The sequence below is a fragment of the Histoplasma capsulatum genome (assembly GCF_000150115.1).
Source record: "Histoplasma capsulatum G186AR genomic scaffold supercont2.7, whole genome shotgun sequence".
In the NCBI taxonomy this organism is placed as follows: domain Eukaryota; kingdom Fungi; phylum Ascomycota; class Eurotiomycetes; order Onygenales; family Ajellomycetaceae; genus Histoplasma; species Histoplasma capsulatum.
This window is the reverse complement of record NW_025544807.1, coordinates 1295988-1318090: the sequence shown is the minus strand read 5'-3', so window position 1 is coordinate 1318090 and position 22103 is coordinate 1295988. Positions and strand designations below refer to the sequence as shown.

The following is a 22103-nucleotide window of genomic DNA, read 5'->3' as shown; positions in this document are numbered from 1 at the left end:
GGTTGGTAAAGGCATCCTGGATATCTACGCCAATATAGAGAAAGTTTGCCTCATTTAGGGCTCATTGCTCTGGCTGAAAGACAGCAAATCATATGCAATCATACATGCAAGAACAATGACAATGGAGATAAGTCCATCCAGACAACCTTTAGTTGCCCAGTTCAGGTCCGTATAACGACGGGCCTACACCTTAGCTGGTTGTACTCGTCTCCGCTATCTCTGTCTAGCGCTATCCGTGAACGGTCGAGCATCAGAGACCTATAAATACTCGTATACGAAGCCATCAACCTGCGAAAAGACAGCCGCTGCAGGACCTAACTTCGCAGCCGTAGACAATCAGTAGTATTTATATCTGCCCATCTCCAATCAAATAATACCTTTCAACTCCCTCCAGCCCCCTCGCAGCAATAATGGCATCTAACCCACCCAGCGCTTGCTGCACCCGCGGCTTCAAGCACGAGGGAATCGCCTCGGGCGAAATCAAGAAAATCGGAGATAGTACGTTATATAACCCTCACTTTATCACATCAAATCATACATAGATCACTAAACAGTTCTCCGTCTCGATGTTGGGCGCGCCAATGATCCAGTCGACACATACATCTCCCACCCCAGCAACACCGCCAACTCCAGCACCAAGGCAGACAAAGCCGTCGTAATCTTCACCGACATCCTAGGCTTACACGACAACATCAAATTCATCGCGGACAATTTTGCTTCCCGCGGCTACCTGGTCGTGGTCCCGGATCTGTTTGGTGGCAAGCCCTTGACCATGAATGAGATTGCCAGCGGCGTGAATACCAGGGACTGGTTGAAAGATCACACCCCAGACGTCGTCGACCCCATTGCGGCTGCAACGATCAAGTACGTGCGCGAGACGTTGGGGATTAAGAGGGTTGGGGCGGCTGGGTATTGTTTTGGTGCCAAGGTTGGTATTTATTTATTTATTTATTTTTATCATTTCATATATCGTTTGCTAGTGAGCTTGCTTGAGGTTGGAGATTTGGTTCTATCCCTTTTTAACGACTCTTTTCTATGTATACACATATAGTACGCTACCCGATTCTTGAAAGAGGGCGGGGGCCTTGATGTAGGCTACGTCGCGCATCCGTCCTTTGTCGTTGCTGAGGAGCTGCTGGCTATCAAGGGTCCATATGCCATTTCTGCCGCTCGTAAGTAAAAAATCCTGTTCCCTTTTTAAGAGAGATATATATAAAGCCCACTATGCATATCCCCTCTAACAAACCCCTCCCGCCGCCGCGCGCAAAACAAAAACACCATGACAGAAACCGACTCCGTCTTCCCCAGCAACTTGCGCCACGACACCGAGGAACTGCTCATAAAAGTAGGCCTCCCATGGCAAATCACCTTGTTCAGCGGCACCGAGCACGGCTTCTCCGTCCGTGGCGACTTGAGCAACAAGGCTGTCAGGTTCGCGAAAGAACAGGCGTTTGTCCAGGCGGTTACGTGGTTTGGGGAACATTTGTGAGGGATACTTCGAATGCTCTTCCAGGAGAGTCGGCTGGAGGATAACCTCGCGTGGAGAAAGGGTTTGTCGAATTTGATCTGGATTCTTATCGCTGGCAATGATTGTTAGTTACATATATACATAGTTACCAAACCATGGCGTTCGCTTGGTGTGGATGTAGAATTCTCGGCATAGAAATGAGATTATTAGGTCGCTACTGCATTTGAGATGATTTTCATATAGCCGCTCTTAGTCCAACTCCAATTCTGTTGTAACGTAGTGAGGGTAGTGAATCCAGCTTGAAAAAACATGGATATCCATTTTCATAAACCTTATTCTCTACCCCTATTGTTCGGGCATGGTGGCAACGATCAGCATTCCCCTCACGACCCCCTCGCCCTCGTCCTCGTCCTCAAGTCCATAGATGCCATTGGGCGTCCCCAAAGAAATTGATACCGCCAACCCAGGGCCAACATAGATGGGCTTTTCTGTATCCCGCCCGCAGCAGAGGGCAGCGCAGCGACAGCCACATAAAATAAGTAAGAGGAGTATACTAGGGAATCACCAGAAGCCGTACAGGTAATGATCAGGGATATGCTCTATCCTCAAAATCAAATCTTGAGATCCATGAGCCTGTATAGTCCCTGGGAAAGTTGAGTGGCATAGAGTATGACTGAACTGTCCTGACCTTATTATATTCGGATGACACCCAATTGGGCCTTTATTCTGGGGGTGTGGGGGGGTGGGGGGGGGGAAGAGGGCTGGGGGTGTAAAAAAAAGTGAAAACATCACAAGCAGCATGATTGGAGGCTGTCACAGTTTTACTAAAGTATTTATTTAACAGGAACCAAATGTACTAGTAGTGAGTGGATCATGCATGGTTCTCAAAATCAAGACATTGATCAGATGCCAAAAACCATGTCATTGGTCTTTTTGGAAACGTGAATCTTATCATTTTATAGCCTCGAATGGCCTCACGTTCAACTTGTAACTTCCGTCAACACGAGCGCTTTGACGATGCACCCTTTTTGTTTCCTCCGCGATTGGATGCCTTGTAACAAATTTTGTTACAGCTGTTGGGAAGCACTTTTACGGTAGATGTTTTGGGTATCAAAACTCAATACGAGTTCAGCGAAGGGTGGTGCATCAAAAGAAGGTAACGAGAATTTTAAAGGAATAGAGACATGAACAGGTAACAACGAGAGACATTACCCGGATTACTGAAATCCATATATTCGTTAGGGGACCTCAACGAAACCAAAATAAAATAAACAGGAAGAAGAGAGAGGGAGAGACGGAGGTAGAATGAAATACAAGTGAAAAACCTCAAGAGGTTTCATCCAATAATCTCCTCCGTCTCGTCAATGATCTCCTCCACAATCTCCTCCACTACCATTCCCTCTGCCTCCGTCTCTTCCTTAGCCGCTGCATCCAGATCCTCCTCCTTCTCCAAGCCAAGCATCTCAATCTCCTCATCCAGCAGCTCCTTCTCCCGGCGTACCCAAGCAGTCCATTCCTTAAGGACTCTCTTGCGCATCTCGACAATAGCCGTGTTGGCAATGTCGACGGCGTACTTGTCCTCCTCTTCGAACTCTCGGGAGTACTCGCGCAGGTTCTTGCGGACCTGTTTCTGCTCCTCCTTGCTGAGGAAGGTCGGGGGACGCGGGCGCCAGACGAACTGCTTGAATTTCTCTGTTGGGTGTTCGGCGAGCGTGGTGCCGGCGAACGTGTGGATGTTGTACCCGTTTTCCATCTGTAGGTAAGCATCAGTTGGTATTGAACGTTATATTATATATATAGCTAACCAGCAACGAAGGGATGTAACTTACTGTGTGAGTCCAAGCACTGGCACTGCTGACAACGTAGCGGCCAGTCGGGTCCCAGTCGATGTCAGTGACACCGTAGTGATCGGAGGTTTTCATTAGTTGGAGATTCGCGGAAAGGTCCTTCTCGCTCTCCTGCTTCTCACCCTCGAAGTCCAGGTCCCAGAAATCAAGGTCGAAGTTCTGTTGCGAGTGGACAGTGGCTACAACCACGAACCGACCCTTGGGAGACCAATATATGCCGTTGCTCGTCTTCTTCTCGATGGTACGGATAAGTTTGAAATTTCCCGTACCGGTGCCCTTGACTTTCTCAGGGCAGAAGAACGAAACGGCTGTCTTGGGAGCAACCGCGGCGCCAGGGGTGGCTTCGCCGGTCGTGATGAGAACGAACCTATCGCCCTTGGGCTCCCAAGCGAAGTTTATCACGGTATCTTTGATAGAGTCAACCACCTCAACAGGGACGCCTTTCTCCTTGACACGGAAAATCTCGAGATTTGTAGCAAGAGACTTCTTGGACTTGGAGTGCCGGTCAACTTTGACGCAGACGTATGCACCCTGCGATTGCCAATGGAGTTTAACGTCGGAAACGTTGAATAGATTTCTTGTCCGGACAATTTCCTTGGAAGGGATGCTCATCAAACCGACTTTCGCGGGGTTGCTGCCGATTTCTGGGGTCCAGAAGGAGAATAGTTGTTCGTATTGTTTAATGCCGTCGCGTTGGGGTGCCGCGGGTGCCCATTCGAAATCAGTAACTCCTTCGATTTTAATAGATGTCTTATCTAGGAGGTTCATGCGTGGAAGCTCGTAGACAGAAATGGATTGACCTAGGAGCATTCGTGCAACGTATTTTTCATCTGAAGACCACTTGAAGGCAGGCCATTGGACCTTCTTCTTCACAGACTCTCCCTCTGGGCCAGCAGCCGCGGGAACGTCATGGTTGACAAATGATCGCAGGGGCTTGCCAGTTGTGATGTCCCAGATAATAAAATGTTTGCCGTCCTCTTCGTAGGAGAGAACCGGGTGAGGGCCTTCGATTTGAATCGGCCGTGCCGACCAGGTTGTCAAGTAACTTTCACCGGGGGAAAACTCAATAAGCTGAACGAATGGATGGGGGAATTGTTTTTGCTTGGTGAATTGGGGCCCTCCCCAAAGCTGCACGCCTTGTGGATGCACGGACGCAAGGAAAGTGCCTTGTGGAGACCATTGTACGAAAAGCTGGGTCCAGTGATCCCGGTCGACGACATTCTCCGGAGGGTCCTTTTTCATATTCCAGAACACACCAACCTTGTCGCCTCGGAACATTGCAAACTGGTCACGGGCATTGGGGTCGCCTAGCCACGACCGAAGGTGTTCCTTTTCTTGGAATGGCTCGATGGTCGGTGGTTTATATTCCTCATCAACACGGCCCTCACGTCCATACCGATCGATATCCGTAAGTTTATTAACAGCCAATGTGTGCTTTTTATCCAGGGGAGTGCCGTGAAGATGTTTCGTGGCCTCGAGAGCCTGTTCGGGTGACTCGTATTCAACAAATGCAAATCTGAAAATATACTCATGGAATAGTTTGGAATTAGTCTAAGAGTCCCCACTGCTTCATTGTATCGCTGGTGTGTGTTTCAATTTTGGTCTGGACGCACCCTTCTGACATCTTATTCTCGTTCATGGGCATAAAAATGGCATCTTCGCTCGTCCGGCCAACGGTGTTCAGCTTTTTCAGCAAGAATTTCACAAGCCGCGGTTTGCTCTCTTCGGGCACGATTGGCAGCCCATCGATAACCACAAAGGCATCCAAGCCCTCCTCCAGTCTAACTTCATATTGTGCTTTAAGGTCTGTTTTCAAAACATGATTAGCGGAGAGGAAGAGGTTTCTCCTATCAATGAAGAAGAATTGAAAACAGTAGTAAATAAAACAAGGCACCAGCCCTGGTCCGGGCTTAAGCATCGGTTGGGAACAAAAAACGCACCTGAAAAATCGATATCCAGCTCCTGCTCGTGGAGGTCCTGCTCTGAAAGAGTGTCGAAACTCGGTGCCATGGCGACAGAAAACAGTCAGACAGGCGTAACAGAAGAAGAATAGGAGAGCAGCAAGGCGATGAGCAGCGACAGCGAGTTTCCAACGATCAAGACTGCTCTTCTTCCCTTGTTGATTAGGGCAAAAGATGTGTGTGCAAGCGGACGCTATCCCCGATGGGGCATGGTTGGAGATCGGCACCATCACGTGCTTGTGCAGCTGACACATCGCTGACTCAGCCTTCTCCGCCTCCAGGTTCCCGGCTCCAGCTCCGACATTTTGAACATCGCAACTTCAAAGACATCAAACGTCAAACATCAGACATCATAGGCGCCGCCGGTGCGTCACGGTGTATCTCGTCCATCTCCAGAGCTTGCGGCATTCCCCATCGCTGTTAATTCACCCAACTTCAGGGTTTCCTGGATATAATCAACCTGCACGCTGGTCCTCTCCCTTGAGCTCTCCGTCCCCATGCTCCAGGCCTGGCCTAACTTATAGTTTGGCCCTATTTACCCGCCCTAGGCCTTCCCATAGCCAACCAAGGGCTTGGTACTATCCGCCCTGCCGCTGCCTCTGCTTCGTCGCTTGCTTCACTTTTTTTTTTTTTTTTTTTTAGAAGCGGGCTCATATTCACTGTCAATTCCTATCTCTGTTTCATCTGATCATACCGTGTCTGCTCTTTGGTTATCTTTCTCTTCTTTCTTTCATCCTCTATTTACCTCTATTTCTCATCTCCTCCTCACTTATTGCATATATTATATTTTGTATTCATCCGATATCTTCTTCCTCATTCTGCCAGCCACCCGTCCTTCGCCCACATTGGTCAACTTTCCTCCATACCGTTCTGCTCCCGAATACCCCGCCAACCCCAGCAAGCGCCAGCAAATCGCACTAACGCTTTCTGGTGCTACTTTCACCGCCGGCTTTTTGTTGCGACACCCAGTCAGGGCACCTGACCAGCTCATACATTTGTTTCACCCCATGCTCCAGCTCCGAGTGCACCGGCGTCATTTCTCCTAGCGAACATTTTCTCTACGCTTCAACGGGCTGGGAAGGTACAACGTATCAGGGTTTTCCAGAAACATGGAATGTGAGAGCTCCCGATATGTCTTTACTGTGTCAATGGAATATGGACATGATTTTATGACATCAAACCTGACATTTTCCCATCATTGCAGTGTCCGACGACGTTCAAGCGTCATATATCAAAATCATCGATTCTATCTTAGCAACCAGTGACCTGAACACTATCTCAGAAAAGCGCATACGGAGAGGATTGCAAGATGCCGTGGACTACGATATCACCCCTCAAAAGGTTGGCTATCATTCCTCGACTAAGCTCCGTTTTTACCCACATTCTTGCGGGGCTATTTTGTTGCTAATGCATTGTGGACACAGGCGGCGATCAAAGTCCTAATCATGCAGCGCTTCGATATCTTTGCGGAACAGAGTGAGAAGCAGGCAGAATCAACTCCGGCGGTCAATGGCCATTCGTCGAATGGGCAGCCCGACATTCCCACAATCGAGCCCATCTCCCCCGCCCTGTCAACCTCCCCGCAAAAACGCACGCCAGAGCCGGAAAGCGTCTCGGATTCCGGCGATAAATCCCCACCCAAGAAGAAGAGAAGGTCAAACCTGGTAGATGCCGACGCGATCTTTGCGGCCAAATTGCAAGCGGAGGAGAACCTGCGCGCGCGCCCTACCAGGGGCGCTAATTCGAGGAAGATTGCACCTGTCAAGAAAAAGAAGCCGGCTACGAAATCAAAGACATCAAAGAAAGTGAAAGCGGAGGATGATTCAGATCTAGATGCGCAGGACTCGGAATCCAAAAAGGAAGTAACGAGAACGGGTGGTTTTCATGTGAGTTGAAGGCGATCTTCCAAACTGCTATTGCAGCTGATATTGACTTTTGTTTCTAAGAAACCCCTTGCGTTATCTGCTCCTCTCTCTGTCCTCCTAGGCGGGGAAGTAACCGTGAGTATTTTTCTCTTCCAAATCGTTCCTTCAGCCACTTATGTTAACTCAATCGTCCCAATCTCCCTCCAGCTTTCCCGACCCCAAGCCGTGAAGAAAGTGTGGCAATATATCCGCGAAAACAACCTCCAAGATCCCGCTGATCGCCGGCAAATCCGATGCGACGATCTCATGCGAGCCGTCTTTAAACAGGACCGAATACACATGTTCACAATGACCAAGATACTCAACCACAACCTCTACAACCTTGACGAGTGAGGACAGAATATAGAGAAGAAATTATTCGAAAACTAACGTAGCCCCACGAACCAGAAGAAGAAATTCCCTTTTTCTTTTATCGGTAATCCATCATCGCAATCATCATCTTGATCCGGCGTTTAAATGACGGACAAGGGAGGGATATTTACACCGCGTATTCTTGTTTCGTTTTCTTTTGTAATCCGCCATCGGATTGCAAATTGTGCTATAATGCCTGGAAGATCTAATATCTTTTCATCGTCTTTCCTTTTTTTTCCCTTTGTTTTCTTCGCTTCTCCATTCTAGCATTAAACATCTATCATGCCATATTTTTGCTTGCGTCGCCCGCCGAACCTGAAACCCACAGAAGAAAAATGCAAACCTCAGAACAGGTCATCTCTCTCCCATGATATTATCACTCGAACCACTGATTATTTCCCAATTCCCAAAGCCAGGGCGACCAATCCAGCTATTTTCATGCATGCTTCCCTCTCTCCATTTACATTTTCCTTTTATCTTTAAAACATTATTATCATATTTTCCATATTTTGCTCCAGCGGGTGGAGTTGGTTGGTGGGATCCTCCCTTGTGTATGTTTGTGCGTGCCAAATTGATATGAATCTGTTAATTCACATGTTACTTATTCCGCGCGCCTTGATATATATTCGCGATTATCTTATGCTTCGATCCAAATTTTGTCTTTTTTCTCCTTTCGTTCTTTTGGCTGCACTATGTTCTCCCTTCGGAGATTTCCAATATTGAGTTTTCTTGCTTCTCTTTTTTCCTTCTGCTGCTGCTCCTCATGATATTCCCGAGATATTCGCAGCTCGATTCCTTATTTGTGCCATTGGCTTCACTGTAACTCCCTTTTTAGCCAGGCGATTAATTATATTTTGATAGTCTAAATACGTCGACTAACTTCCGTAACTACCATAGAATAACAAAGGAATTCTTCGAGCCAGAAAAGAAAAAAAAAGAGATTTCGTTTCATTTTCCTTTTAACACTTACCGTTCCGGATGGCTAATGCTTCTAGCCGTCTTTCACTTTCACTTTCACTTTCTTTTTATTCATGTTTTCTGTGCATCAACCTTGTCGGATACCGTACATCGTGTAACAACGTTTCTTCAATATTTTTGCTTCAGTATTTCATTTACATTCTTCCTTTTCTCCAGGAAGGGGCCCCGGGGGCAAAAGAAGGACAGGAATAAAGAAAGGGCAAAAAAAAGAACGGGGGGAAAGCTGCGTGAATGATCCATCAGTTTTATCTGAATTTCCGGATATACACCTTACATACATGGCGTAATAATAAATTAAACGAAGGGATGGAAACTTGCTGGAAATACCCCTCCCCCCAGCACGACAATGCTACATCCTGTTAGGAAGTATGTTAGGTAGTTATATGCTAGTATAAATGCATTCCCCATATCATTCCAACTCTTTAGTAATGAGGGAAAGCCCATAAAATGCATCTGACATTGATCCGGGATATGTATCTATCTCCCTCCGCCCTTTTCACAAGCGATTACCTGCTGCTTAACGCCAGAGGGGTGTCAAGCACTGCTACAACTCTTTGTTTGTTTCTATATGATACCCAACTCCCAAGAGTAGTATGTATAGAGCCGGGCCTGATAACAGCGTTTGCGGAAACCGCCGCCTGGGTTCATTTTTCTTTTCTCTTTTTCGGAATCTTCCCCCTCATTCAAGCGGCACGGGTCTTAAATATCACAGTGGCATCGTTTCACAATTTGTCGAAGAGAACTCATGGGTAGAAACCGAGTCAACAAGTTGCTTCAATAAATAGCGTCGGTCAGCTTCGAATATAAACACATCAAGCTATACATCCATCCAAATTATTGCGACGCATATTGGGACTCCCGTCTTCTATATCTCGTTTGAGCAGGCATCAAAAATATTTCGAATATTCGTTTCACTTCGCCGGGACGCTTTCATTCAGAACCTTTTCTATCACGCCTCTTCAGCCATCGATCTCTATTTTGAATACGTTGGATACCTTCACATATCTCGACATAGATATTCTAGGTAAGATTCCTAGATCCATTTTGGTTAGACAGGAGTCACAGGACTACTTAGTGATAGTAGTGCGTAGCTGTGATTTGTGATTTTATACATGAAAATTAACAATACTGGTGGACAGGATAATCGTAAAGATGTGCGAAAATACCTTCACGGAGTACGACGACTGCAAACATTGGGTCAACCAGGTCAAACTTTGTGATAAATTCGAGAAGGGAGAGCGTAACAAGCATTGCTCAAACGTGCCGCCGGCTACGAATCAGGACAAAAAGCCTGGATCCGACTGCCCGAAGTGCCACAAGCGGGTCCCAGACCACCTGGACTGGACGGTCGGTCATAAGACTGGAGCAGCAAATATCATTGATTAATTCGGGAGAAGGGGTCTATCAGGCATCAAACGAAATCGGCGATCGCCAATTATATCACCCAATACTGAGTCTCGTTTGTGCTCTTCTTTCATTGGAAATCGTTCTGCCGGAATTTCATCTCTGTGGCTTCTGGTTCTTTCTTTTCTGTCGTCTGCCTGGCTGCCAACTGTACCGTCCTATCCATGCTATCCTTCAATATCACAAAGCCCTTGAATTGTACTTCGTGCTGTAGGTTAACTAGCTATCAGCAATGATGAATAAGTGAGGAACAGCTGAGACAGAGCAATAGAGAATTATATTGAGCCATCGTTTACAGTGGTTATGATGTGGTTCTACCACATAAAAGAGTGCATCTGACTTTTCAGAAGTAAAGAAAATCAAAGAACCTGAGGATGAAAGTAGAGTGAGGCTTCAGTTTATGGCCCAAGAACATGAGGTATCAGCTCTGTGCAGAGGGTAAGAAGTAAAGATACTCACTATCTTTACGAGTAGTAAGCTAGTTAAAAACATCCATGTTTGTTTCAAGTGCAAACCTTCTATACAGCAAGCTCCACACTCTTGGCCGGCGCTAGGCGTCGTTTCTTGCAGCCTCCGGACCAACGTGGATCTAGTGATAGTGGACACTTAACCCTAAGTATGTACAGATAATATGGAGAACAATTATAAGAGGAAGGGCTTCCCTAACAACTTTCGGCTCCTGTAAGCTATCCCGTGTGATAAGAGTGGCCTCAGGCTTAATCCGTCTCCGAAAATGGAGATAGAAATCCACAGGCTCCTTGTGAAATTGTACTGTGCATATGATTTTCACCAGACTGTTTATTAGGTGAGGCAATTGGATGGGGAATTTCCCCACGCTGGCACTTCCAGATTTGCTCACCAGGATGTTCGCTCTTGGCTACTTGCAAGTGCGGTGAGAATAGGCGTGTCCAGCTTGTCTGCCACAAGGCCAGCACTGTGCATTGTTCGAAGGAATGGCGTACAGGAGCCGTTTAAAGAGCGAGCATCATTCATTCTTTTCTTTTCTTTTCTTTTTCATTACAGCGGTTCACGTTGCGCTCTTTGAAGATAAGCTTTTGAGCTTTGTTGTCCCAAGACAACGAAACAGCAGTGGACAATCAGGAGAGAGAGAGAGAGGGAGCATGGATCGGCATCCTTCTTCGTTTGAATTGACACGCTGGGAGCGGACTTGGGATTTCGGTTCATCGTCAAACGATGCTTATCACCGCGCGGCCTCCGGTGCCGGTGACATAGACAATAGCATGGTAAGAGTGTGCATTATCCAAGGGTAGATATAGTCGCAAAAGGGTGGGGTTGGATGGCGTAGTGGTAACCACTGTTCATGGAATGCTTTCTCAAGTAGGCGCCTGGTGTTGGGCCACCACTGCTGACACAAGGAGATAGTGGATTCGAATTCCACCCTCTTCAAAAAGGATATTATCACATTTTGATGAATATTGAGGGTACCCTTTCCTATCTCATTTCTATTGGCAACTGCCGCTGCAGGGTGGAGCAATGTTCAACACTATGAACAACAACAACAACAACCGCCCGGGCGACTGATTCTTCATGCCTCGATCGGCGCGCATTAGGTCATACAGAAGATCCGCAATGCTTGAGTGGGGTTGGGATGGCAGACGTCAATGGGTGGATTGGGCGGTTCTTTTCGAATGGGCATTTGAATTGCTCATTGAAAGCCACGGGAGAATCAAGTATGTCCCAATCCAAAAGCAGACGACATGATCAACCCCCGACAGAATGGGTGGGATTTGAGCATCCTTCTCCTCTGAAGAATGGGATTGTTCATTTACGGATGGATGCATGCAGAATGAGGAAGATCATTTTTCCTCAGTCGCCGTTTCGCCACGTCAAAACCTTATGCACAACCCATGCAAGCTCACAGTTGAAAGCAACTCAGTGTACGGAGTATGTAGGAAATAAACCAAAGGCCCCCAGCCGAACTTCCACAGATTCCGAAGGCGCAATTTTAGGGATACTGTTTTCTTTCGAGACTAACTCTCTGCGAGACGTGCCCTCGCTTCTCGATCAAAACTTCGTCTTGTATTCCATGCGATACTCTGACAGGGGAAGTACGAGGAGAGAGACGAAAAGGAAGAAGATAGGAAGAATATGTGACATGCTGATACAGATTGGCCGGAAGATAGCCAGTCGAAACCTTCCGGGCGAAGATCAAATCCCTTGACCATTCATGATATGCGCCCTTGGTGGTCGCGATGAGAATTTTTGGGAGATCCTCCTCTTGAGATCAACAACCTTTGACATGCTCCAGTCAGTAAGTTAAGGAGTCGAGCGAAGCTTTCAGCCAGCCAGGCTTCACCGTGTTCCTGGGACCCAAACCCCTAGGCTTGTTCCTATCGTGCGCCGGCTCGCAGCTAAAACGGCACTATTTTTCGTAAAACCCTAAAGCCAACTGCTGTTTTACCTTTAGTCCTGGTAAGCGGACAAAACGGAGGCCATATGACAGCTGGCTTCCTGCCAGTCACGAACTGAGGAACCCCTTATTATTGGATTGAAGATAACTTTAGCTACGGGACGTCATCCATTTTCCCGCCGCTACTTTGTTTACTTTCTTAAAGTTCTGTTGGGCACCTTTTGCCTGCAACAGCACAGATGTTTTGCAAATGTTGCAAATACATCCTGCAGAGAAGGATAAAACTCAAAACGTGTAACTACAAGTTGGTAGTCGCACATGAGAAGTCATAATTAACGCCCTGTTGAGTCACGGCGGTGAGAAGGTTGAAAGATATTTCGGGAAATCCCTTCTGGCGCCTTGAAAAGGCAGAGAGACCCGTTTTGATTAACCTCAGGATGCCAACCTGATCTAAAGTCAGTGCGTTGAGTGAGAGCAGCGAAAATTCTCCGTCCTGAATTCAGCCGAGGGTTCGTCGATTCTTCCGTCTGGAATTGATTGGATGTGCGCTGACTAGCTCGGGGGGCTCCAGATGTCCAATAGTGCAGGATTGGCGATAACCATGGTGGACCAACCTCCCAATCAACTGCAATCGATCCCATCTTGACTCTCCACCATCAAGCCCACGCCGCCCACAGGCAAATGATTTCCCAGCTGCAGCAGTGGTTCGATGCTGATTTGCGGATGGAATTATTTCTCGTCGTTCCTGTCATACGAGTCATCGTTGGAAGTCTGCGAATCCCACAACACAGGCTTGGGCCTCCAGGCAATTAAGCTTTGTCGATGAAAGCAAAAGCAAAAGCCCAAAATTATGAAAAATATGACTGCTCATATTCTTATTCGTCCCTTCGGGCGCCCCACTGGATTATCCATGCAGAGGCGGAGGACCGAAAGTGCCCGCCTCTTTCGAAGGGAGGCCAAAGGGCTGGTTTTTCAACGGCCTGCCAGAGAGACCCTGAATGTTTTCTCAAAGGAAAACCTGTACATATTGTCCAAGAGCTCCCTCCTTGATCGCAGTATCGCAAAAGCCACTTATTGTTTTAGATTAAGGGCTTAATTCAGCCCATTGCTATAGTGGGAATGTGGTTATATTTTCATGGTATAACCATTCCTCCCATCAAGTGGTGAGACCATTCTTGGACTTCCTGAAGCTTCCTCACAAGGCGCGGGCACAATGGCAGACTTTCTGGTCAGTTTTATTTTCCGTTTAGAGAGACGACGATTAAGGGTGCTGGACATTTTGTAGAAGCTGATAACTGCCTTCAGAATCCAAACAATGATCCAAACATTGGGTCCTCTCGCGGGGACAACCAGTCAACTGTAGACTCAACACTTAGCTCGCTCGGCGTGGATGTCTCTACTTCTGCGACGGCCCTGTTGACAACTTTTGTTCCTGCGTTTATTCTCTTTACCCTTTGGACTCTGGTTTTTATTATCTGCCGACGAAGTCAACAGCGGTTCTACGCTCCCAGATCTTACCTGGGAAATATACATGAACAGTAAGTATCCTTACCTCTTTCAAGCTACTACAAATTTTTATTCAAAGGCCAGCCTCATAACCTACCTACCATCAGTGAGCGGAGCCCGGAACTACCTTCGGGTTGGATTAATTGGATCGGTGCCTTCTTTAACCTGTCCGACACCTATGTGCTTCAGCATTCTTCTCTGGATGGATACTTCTTCCTACGGTTCCTCCGGCTTATGTCGGTAACATGTTTTGTGGGATGTCTTGTGGTTTGGCCGATTTTATTCCCTATTCATGCCACGGGGGGTGCCGGGAATACTCAGCTTGATGCACTGAGTTTCAGCAATGTGACAGATCCCAATCGATATTATGCTCATGTCCTCGTCGCCTGGATGTTCTTTAGTGAGCCTCCTTGTCCCAAAAAGAAAATTTTTGATATATGGGGCTAAACAAGTTATCGCAGGTTTCATATTTTACATGGTAACCCGAGAAGGCATGTTCTATGCTACGCTTCGACAAGCATACTTTCTCTCGCCTCTATATGCCAGCCGTATTTCGTCGAGGACTGTCTTATTCATGGCGGTCCCTAAGGCCCTTCTCACTGGGTCTAAGATGACGAAGGTTTTTGGAAAGTCTATCCGGCGGATCTGGATTACCACAGACTGCAAAAAGCTGGACGAGCTAGTGCAGAGGAGGGACAAATTGGCGTTGCGGCTTGAGCGCCTAGAGACAGATCTAATCAAATCTGCAAACCTGGCAAGATCTAAAGCGATGAAAAGGCAGAAGAATGATGAAGAATGTGCAGCTGATGACGGAGCCCGCCCCGAAACCACAGGCTGCGATTTTGATTCCGTCCCTTGGGCCAAGAAAGTGAAACGACCCACACATCGTCTTCGCTATTTAACAGGCAAAAAGGTTGATTCCATTGAATGGTTGCGGTCCGAGCTTGAGAAAGTGCTTCCGGAAGTCGAGAAACTACAGAAGAAACATCGAGATGGGGGTGCAAAGCCAATTCCTGCTGTCTTTATCGAATTCGATTCGCAAGCATCTGCGCAGACTGCATATCAAATGCTGTCCCACCACCAGCCATTCCAAATGACACCCCGTTATATCGGAATTACGCCTCAACAAATTATCTGGCCTGCCTTGCAATATAGCTGGTGGTCCAGAATTGTGCGGAAATTCCTGGCCCAAGCGGCTATTACTGCCCTGATAATATTCTGGTCGATTCCTTCCGCCTTTGTCGGAATGATATCGAATGTGGCATATCTGAGCAATCTCCTCCCATTCCTTAGCTTTATCAATAAACTCCCCCAAGTGATTCAGGGCGTTATCAGTGGGTTGCTTCCCGCCGTAGGACTTGCTTTGCTTATGTCACTGGTACCCGTTTTGCTCAGATGTAAGTTTATTGTTCAACCTCCAACCCGATAGAGGATGACGGCTAACGCTTATTTGCCTGCAGTTCTGGCACGACAAACAGGACTTCCAACCACCGTCCACGTCGAATTGTTTACGCAGAACGCCCACTTTTGCTTCCAGGTCGTGCAGGTGTTCCTTGTAACGACGCTAACCTCCGCAGCCTCAGCCGCAACAAGCCAAATTATCAAGGATCCCATGTCGGTGAAAGATTTACTCGCAAAGAATCTTCCAAAAGCTTCAAATTTCTATATTTCATATTTCCTTCTTCAAGGTCTAGTCTTGAGTGCTGGTGCTGTGGTGCAAGTGGTGGGATTCTTGATTTTCAAAATATTCGTTGCATTTTTTGACACCACACCGCGCAAACTGTATGAACGATGGACATCAATGAACGGATTGCGTTGGGCTACGGTTTTCCCAGTTTTCACAAATATGGTCGTGATAGGTAAGTGCATTCAAGTTTTTTACCGATCAACCTCGTTATTATCACTGAACCCGGGCGTCTATTCAATATCTAACCAATTATAGCAATTACCTACTCTTGCATCGCACCTCTTATTCTCGGGTTCTCCTCATTCGGCTTGTACCTAGTCTACCAAGCCTACCGCTACAATTTACTTTTCGTCTACGACTCTGATGTTGACACCAAGGGCCTAATCTACCCGCGTGCACTTCAACAAGTATTAACAGGCGTATACCTCTCCTCCGTCTGTATGATTGGCTTATTCGCCATTAAGGGTGCCATAGGACCGGTAATCATGATGGTCCTCTTCATCATATTGATGATTCTAGCGCATATATCCTTGAACGACGCACTGCGCCCACTCCTGTCCGCACTTCCCCGGACGCTCGAACAAGCTGAAAGGCTGGGCGATGGTGATGATGACGACAGCAACAAAGACATGGGTGAGCAGGACGACAGCGCAAGCAGCTGCCAAGACGATGCAACAAGCGAGAAATCACCCATCAGCCCAGCAAGCGGCAGCAACGAAATTCCCAGCCCAATCTCCACCTCCTCCAAACTCAAGCGCGCAACCCAGACAACGATAACACTAGCCGAAATCACGCGAGCAGGCACGTCGACCGAAATTCCGGCCTTCCCACATCGAAAACCCAGTGCTCTCCAAACAATTCTGCGCAAATTCTCCTACTTCATTCACTCCATAGTACAGCCACATATCTACATCGATTACTCCACGCTACGTAAGCGGATCCGGCAGGGCACGCCAATCGAGTACTCAGACGAGGTGGCGGACAATGCATATTACCCGCCCTCAGTGTGGAGTCCGACGCCGCTGCTGTGGGTACCGCGCGATGCGGGAGGGATTAGCCGTCGCGAAGTGGAGTTGACGAGCCGTGTGACGCCGATGACGGATGAGGAGGCTCATTTGGACGAAAGAAATAAGGTAAAGTGGGATGAGGTGAAGAGTCAGCCTCCCATATGGCAGGAGAAGGTATTTTATTAAATTCCATTAATCTACAGGTATTGAAAAATTTGTACGGGAAGGAGTACGGGACTAGCCTTTCACTTTTACTTTTTTTTTTTTTTCTTTTTTTTCCCTATTTATATATATACCATGGGGGAGTAAGTGATTAGGGTTATTGGTGTGAGATTTGCTGAGCTTATTGGCTGGATATCTGGGAAGTTGATCTTTTTATGTATAAACCCATAAATCGTAATCGGATTTAGAACTTACACTTTCCAATATGAATGACTTCGGCCGTCAAGAGAAACAACCCAAGAATTATCTCACCTTACCACATAAAAGGTCGACCTGGCCTCTCTTGCTGCATTCTACTGGAATATTTCCGAGTATTAATGATCTGGATGTTGGCGACGTCCGAATCTCAGGTTGCTTACGCCTTGGTGAACCCGCAGAGTAGAGTAATATATCTCCGAAACCCTTGAATCGATTAGTTTCCACCCCTGCGAGCTGAGCTAAGAACCCTTGTCAGAGAAGGGACAAGAATGAAGATCCCAGCCATGAAATCCTGTGCAAGCTATGGCATGTATCAGATTACCCCGCCTCTGGGACATTGTATAAAAGGTCATTCGGGAGAAGATATTTGAGATAATAGTCTTCTTCTTCTTAAACATTTACCAAGCCAATACATAGTTACCTACGGGACCTCACCTCACCCTCTCCTCTGCCCCAGATCAACAGCATCACGACCAACAGCAGGCGCAGCCATGGCATCCCCATCCAAGCGTCTCGAAACGGCCAAAAAATTCGTCGCCAACTTCAGCACGCTTTCCACAGAAACGCTGGAAGCCATCCTGGCAGAGAACTTGGTCTATCAGTTCGCGCCAGCGTCAATGAATCCACCCGGCCCATTCGACAAAAAGGGCTTAATCCAACACATTTCCGGCATCCATGCCATCCTGAGCGGTATCCCAGTAACAGCCAAAGAGTACGTTGAGAGTGAGAGCAGTAATCAAGTCACTGTGTGGGCGACAAGCCGGGCGATATTCCGCGAGGAGTTGAAGGTTGAGGGGCTATCTGAGGCGGGGTGGGCATTAGAAGGGGAATTGGTGTTTCTGTTGTGGATGGACGAGACGGGGGAAAAGCTCGTGAAGATTGTGGAGTTTTTGGACAGTCAGAAAATGGTGAGGTTGCTAGAGCTGGTACAGAGCGCGAAAGAGAATAAAGCGAAGAATCATTAGTGAGTGAGTGGGGGTTGAGCTGGGTTGGTTGGTTGATCGCGCGGAAATCATGTTTTTGTGACTCTTTTACTTGGCGTAACGCCGCGCTGCATCATAGACAGGACACCCCAATGACTCAGATATCCGATCTCTCGATATCAAGCGGGCAGCCATCTGTTCCGCTGTGTTCTCAACTTGAAGCGCTGGTGTTGCTGATGGCTGATGGCTGATGGCTGGGGTTGTGGAGGCTGAGAGGATGGATGAGTAATAACTGTGACGTTGGTACTGGAATACGGTAATTTACACAGTCATGGCCAGAACTCTTACGTCTCTTCTGTATTATTACACAATCCATCCTCCTGTTCAAGATTTTCTCTTCAACAACCGCAAACCTCCCACCTGTATATATATATATATATAGCCCACACCATTCTGCTCTCCGCCTGCTGTAGCGTTAATTTCCTTCCCGCTCCGGTTCTGATTGCTCTAATTCGGATTCTGTGGCCGGTGTCCCTTTTTCATTATCGAGAGCCACAAACCACCAAAGTGTTCCCCGCAAACAAGTGCCTGCAGAAATTCCCCTCATTTCCAAGTGAATTGAACAACAATCTCGATTACTAAATATGGCTGAGATATCCCGTAATACTCCCCATACTTCTCCTCCACAACGAGACCAGAACCCTACCAGAGGCAATCGGAGACAACGTGGCGGCGCATCAGCCAACGTGCGTACAGATACCCATCAGCGCCGCGAAAAGAGCGGCGGCAGAGGCGGCAGAGGCGGAGGAGGCAGAGGTTCGCGGGGTGCACGAGAGGGGGCACCGGATGGAAGAAGGCAAACAAGACCACAATCAGAAAGTCACTCTACGATTCGGTCGGGCCAATTCACAGATGGGGACTACGGCGAACCACCCGGCTCAACCCCTCGGAGTGGAGGCACCTCCGGTGATCGCCTGGCCGGAGATGCCAAACGTACTGAGGGCGAGGGCGCGGCTGTGACTGCAGCTGCCGCGATGGATGAGGAGGCGGATACCGGCGAAGTGTGCTTTATCTGTGCGTCGAGTATCGACCATACTGCCGTTGCGCCTTGTAACCATCGGACATGCCATATTTGTGCGTTGCGATTGAGGGCCCTGTATAAAACTAAGGCTTGCGCGCACTGTCGGGTATGTCTTTTCGTCATTCAATTTCCTCTGTCTTTGAGAATCAATTGCGAAAATTAGGGAATGCCGAGTGCTAACGTACAGCTGCTTCCATCTGTTACGTCACATGTTGAATAGACTGAGTGGCCGTTCGTAATTTTTACCGATGATCTGGTAAAGAAATTCGAAGATTTCAGAGACAATGACTTCATCCGTACGGACGACAACTTGGGAATTAAATATGAAACAAACGATATTTTTGAAGACACGGTTTTGCTCCTGAGGTATAACTGCCCGGATACCGAGTGCGATGTCGCATGTCTGGGATGGCCAGACCTACATCGCCATGTAAAGAGCCAGCATCACAAGGTTATGTGGTATGCACAGGTTTCACTCTGCTCGATTGGTTACCTTTCAATGATTTTAATGTCGTTGCTAACGGGAAAATAGTGATTTATGTACTCGAAATAAGAAGGTGTTTACTCATGAACATGAGCTCTTTTCGATGACCCAACTGCGGAAACATGAGAAATACGGAGACGATAACCCTGGCGCAATTGATCAAAGCGGTTTCAAAGGTCATCCAGAGTGCGGATTTTGCCGACAGAGGTTCTATGGGGATGATGAACTTTACACGCACTGTCGAGATAAGCATGAGCGATGCCATATCTGTGACCGGCGCAATGGATCCCGGCAGCACCAGTATTATATCAACTACAATTCCCTCGAGGACCATTTCAACAAGGATCACTTCCTCTGCCTTGACAAGGAGTGCTTGGAGAAGAAGTTTATAGTCTTTGAATCACAATTGGATTTAAAAGCCCACCAATTAGAGTGCCATCCAGCCGGGCTCTCCAAGGATGCAAGGAGAGATGCAAGAACAGTTGATTTATCCACTTTCGACTATAGAACTCCCTACCAACCACAGCGGGGTGGAAGAGAGGGAAGAGGTGCAGGAAGAGGACGTGATCCTAATGCAGAAACTCTCCCTGTATCCAGCGCGCAACCTTTGAGACGGGACGAGCTGGCTTACCAAAGACAAATCGCCATCCAAAGCGCTCAATCTGTCACTAGCAGGACATTCGGCGGCCAACTCACACCCAGCGGGTCTCAGACAGTTCGCGTGCCACCTCAATCAGCTGCTCCCCCTCCCTCCTCCACCCCAGCGACTCTTCTTCCCGCTTTCGAAGCGCTAGACCTTGGCCGTCCCAATGTGACACCCTCTACTCCCCAGGAACAAGCCCGCAAAATTGCACATGGCGCTGTGATGGCCCGTGCGACATCTCTCCTGCGCAATGACTCACTCAAAGTATCCGAATTCCGCAACAAAGTGTCTTCCTACCGCACTGGTGCTATCAACGCCCCCTACCTGATAGAATCCTTCTTCTCACTTTTCGACGCTTCATCTAGCGAACTAGGCACTCTAATAAAGGAGCTTGCCGAACTCTACGACGACAACTCGAAACGCACTGCCCTTCTCAAAGCTTGGAATGACTGGCGCGCCATAAATGAAGACTACCCCGCCCTACCCGGGCCCAACGGGGTGCTATCAAATACCAGTCCAAGTACCAGCGGCGGTGGAAAACGCGTGCTACGCCTAAAGTCGTCGACGGCGCAATCCTCGCGCTCGGCTGTCGGGCGCAGCGGAAGCCTCTTAGGAACATCAAACGGCATCAGCACCAGCAGTAATCCATTTCCGCCCCTTGGTGGACCCACTGGCGGTAGGAACGCACGAACATCAGCATCACCTTGGTCGACTGTAACCCCTCCATCTCGTTCAGCAGGGAGTTCACCGGCCCCTTCCCGCCCGTCTCTATCAAGTGGTCCCAAATCTGCCACGACCGCAGCTCCCTTCACACGAGGCACTAACGCGGACGCCTTTCCAGCGCTCCCTGCAGCTCCGAAACCCAACACCCTCATGGCGGGACTGACGCGTGGTACGGTTCGATGGGGCGGTACATCGTCAGGCAATGCGGCACCTTCTCCATGGGGCAGGGGAGGGGTTAATCCTACTCCTGCGGAGGCTGTAAGTGAAGGAGAAACGGGTGATGGTGGGGAAGGAGGTGGCAAGAAGGGAAAAGGGAAGAAAGGGAAGCAGGTGCTATATCATTTTGGGTAGGAGAATGAGCTCTGGTATGCACAACGGCGTGGTGAGATGTGGGGGACAACAATATTCTTCCCGTTGATCGCTTCCAAGCTTGATTTTGCTTCGGAATTTATATAGCACCTGGGGATTGTCCATCTCCGGTCGATCTTTACATAATCGGAAAAACAATTCTTGATCTGTATCTTTTATTTGGCTGGCGAAGAGAATGACAATGTGCCTGTGCGTGTACGGGCTGCATGTTTTATTCATCCCTCCGTAATGTTGCACCAATCCAATATAAGCTGAAGTTCTGTGGAGGATCTCAACTCTACTACGGTTCAATACCTTATTTTTTAAATACACAGATGGAGAATACATCCCAGCACAAGTAAACAAAAATGAGCTGAGGCAGCCATTTGACTTTTAGAGTCCCTGAGGATCGATGGCGAGATACTGTTGCCGCCTTCCACCTCCATCCTTAAGGAATAACTGTTTGAAAGGAGACAAAAACACAATTACCTCTGAACTCGTAGCCGCGCTTTTCTCAATGACAGGCAATATGCTACTTAAACCAAGGTGAGTAGCAGCCATTGTAAGTTTCATTTATTTACCGCAATCATGCCATCATCGCAAGTAGACTTGTTTTTAACCCGCGCTCAAACAGAGATGAAAAAAAAATGTGTTGAGCCACCCCCGGCCAGCAGGAGAGGGATGGTCCTCTCTGTGCCGCGGTTCATTTCGTTCGCCTCCACTTGTATCACTATTTTGGGCGGATATAATGTCAATAGGCCCCCGTAGCGTGAACGAATGTTTCTGTGTCCCAATGAAATAGGGCAATGGCAATGTACGCGGCTGAGAGCCGGGGAGTGGATGGGTTATCACTGATAGAAGTAGAGGTGAAGATATTATATAGCTATTATGCATATACATGCTGATCAACGGCAATGTATAAGTGGGAATTGAATCGACATGTTACCACACATACCATTTTGATTATCGTAGAAAT

At 47.8% G+C, this 22103-nt stretch overlaps 7 protein-coding genes across 7 annotated transcripts; 6 read left to right on the top strand and 1 right to left on the bottom strand.

The window, feature by feature from the left end:
- Window positions 1-410: 410 nt before the first annotated feature.
- Window positions 411-1489, top strand: HCBG_05737 (dienelactone hydrolase; the record flags this gene model as incomplete). Its single annotated transcript, XM_045432786.1, has 4 exons — window positions 411-498; window positions 555-928; window positions 1052-1172; window positions 1350-1489. 4 exons carry the CDS (start codon window positions 411-413, stop codon window positions 1487-1489), a joined length of 723 nt encoding a protein of 240 aa, XP_045286902.1.
- A 793-nt stretch (window positions 1490-2282) lies between these two features.
- HCBG_05736 (eukaryotic translation initiation factor 3) lies at window positions 2283-5325 on the bottom strand (the record flags this gene model as incomplete). Its single annotated transcript, XM_045432785.1, has 4 exons — window positions 2283-3221; window positions 3298-4831; window positions 4929-5121; window positions 5256-5325. 4 exons carry the CDS (start codon window positions 5323-5325, stop codon window positions 2805-2807), a joined length of 2214 nt encoding a protein of 737 aa, XP_045286901.1.
- Window positions 5326-6385: 1060 nt separating this feature from the next.
- HCBG_05735 (SWIB/MDM2 domain-containing protein) lies at window positions 6386-8288 on the top strand (the record flags this gene model as incomplete). The annotated part of the gene is made up of 4 exons (XM_045432784.1): window positions 6386-6392; window positions 6481-6617; window positions 6701-7162; window positions 7349-8288. 4 exons carry the CDS (start codon window positions 6386-6388, stop codon window positions 7532-7534), a joined length of 792 nt encoding a protein of 263 aa, XP_045286900.1.
- A 689-nt stretch (window positions 8289-8977) lies between these two features.
- On the top strand, window positions 8978-11476 carry HCBG_05734 (uncharacterized protein; the record flags this gene model as incomplete). The annotated part of the gene is made up of 7 exons (XM_045432783.1): window positions 8978-9121; window positions 9316-9554; window positions 9670-9877; window positions 10290-10372; window positions 10465-10550; window positions 10958-11178; window positions 11420-11476. 7 exons carry the CDS (start codon window positions 8978-8980, stop codon window positions 11474-11476), a joined length of 1038 nt encoding a protein of 345 aa, XP_045286899.1.
- Window positions 11477-13518: 2042 nt separating this feature from the next.
- Window positions 13519-16691, top strand: HCBG_05733 (DUF221 domain-containing protein; the record flags this gene model as incomplete). Its single annotated transcript, XM_045432782.1, has 6 exons — window positions 13519-13533; window positions 13611-13843; window positions 13919-14211; window positions 14273-15208; window positions 15272-15670; window positions 15754-16691. The coding sequence occupies 6 exons, from the start codon at window positions 13519-13521 to the stop codon at window positions 16689-16691; spliced, it is 2814 nt and encodes a 937-aa protein (XP_045286898.1).
- Window positions 16692-17416: 725 nt separating this feature from the next.
- HCBG_05732 (uncharacterized protein) lies at window positions 17417-17890 on the top strand (the record flags this gene model as incomplete). Its single annotated transcript, XM_045432781.1, has 1 exon — window positions 17417-17890. One exon carries the CDS (start codon window positions 17417-17419, stop codon window positions 17888-17890), a length of 474 nt encoding a protein of 157 aa, XP_045286897.1.
- A 602-nt stretch (window positions 17891-18492) lies between these two features.
- Window positions 18493-21473, top strand: HCBG_05731 (E3 ubiquitin-protein ligase HEL2; the record flags this gene model as incomplete). The annotated part of the gene is made up of 3 exons (XM_045432780.1): window positions 18493-19035; window positions 19150-19388; window positions 19462-21473. The coding sequence occupies 3 exons, from the start codon at window positions 18493-18495 to the stop codon at window positions 21128-21130; spliced, it is 2451 nt and encodes an 816-aa protein (XP_045286896.1).
- Between the last annotated feature and the right edge of the window lie 630 nt (window positions 21474-22103).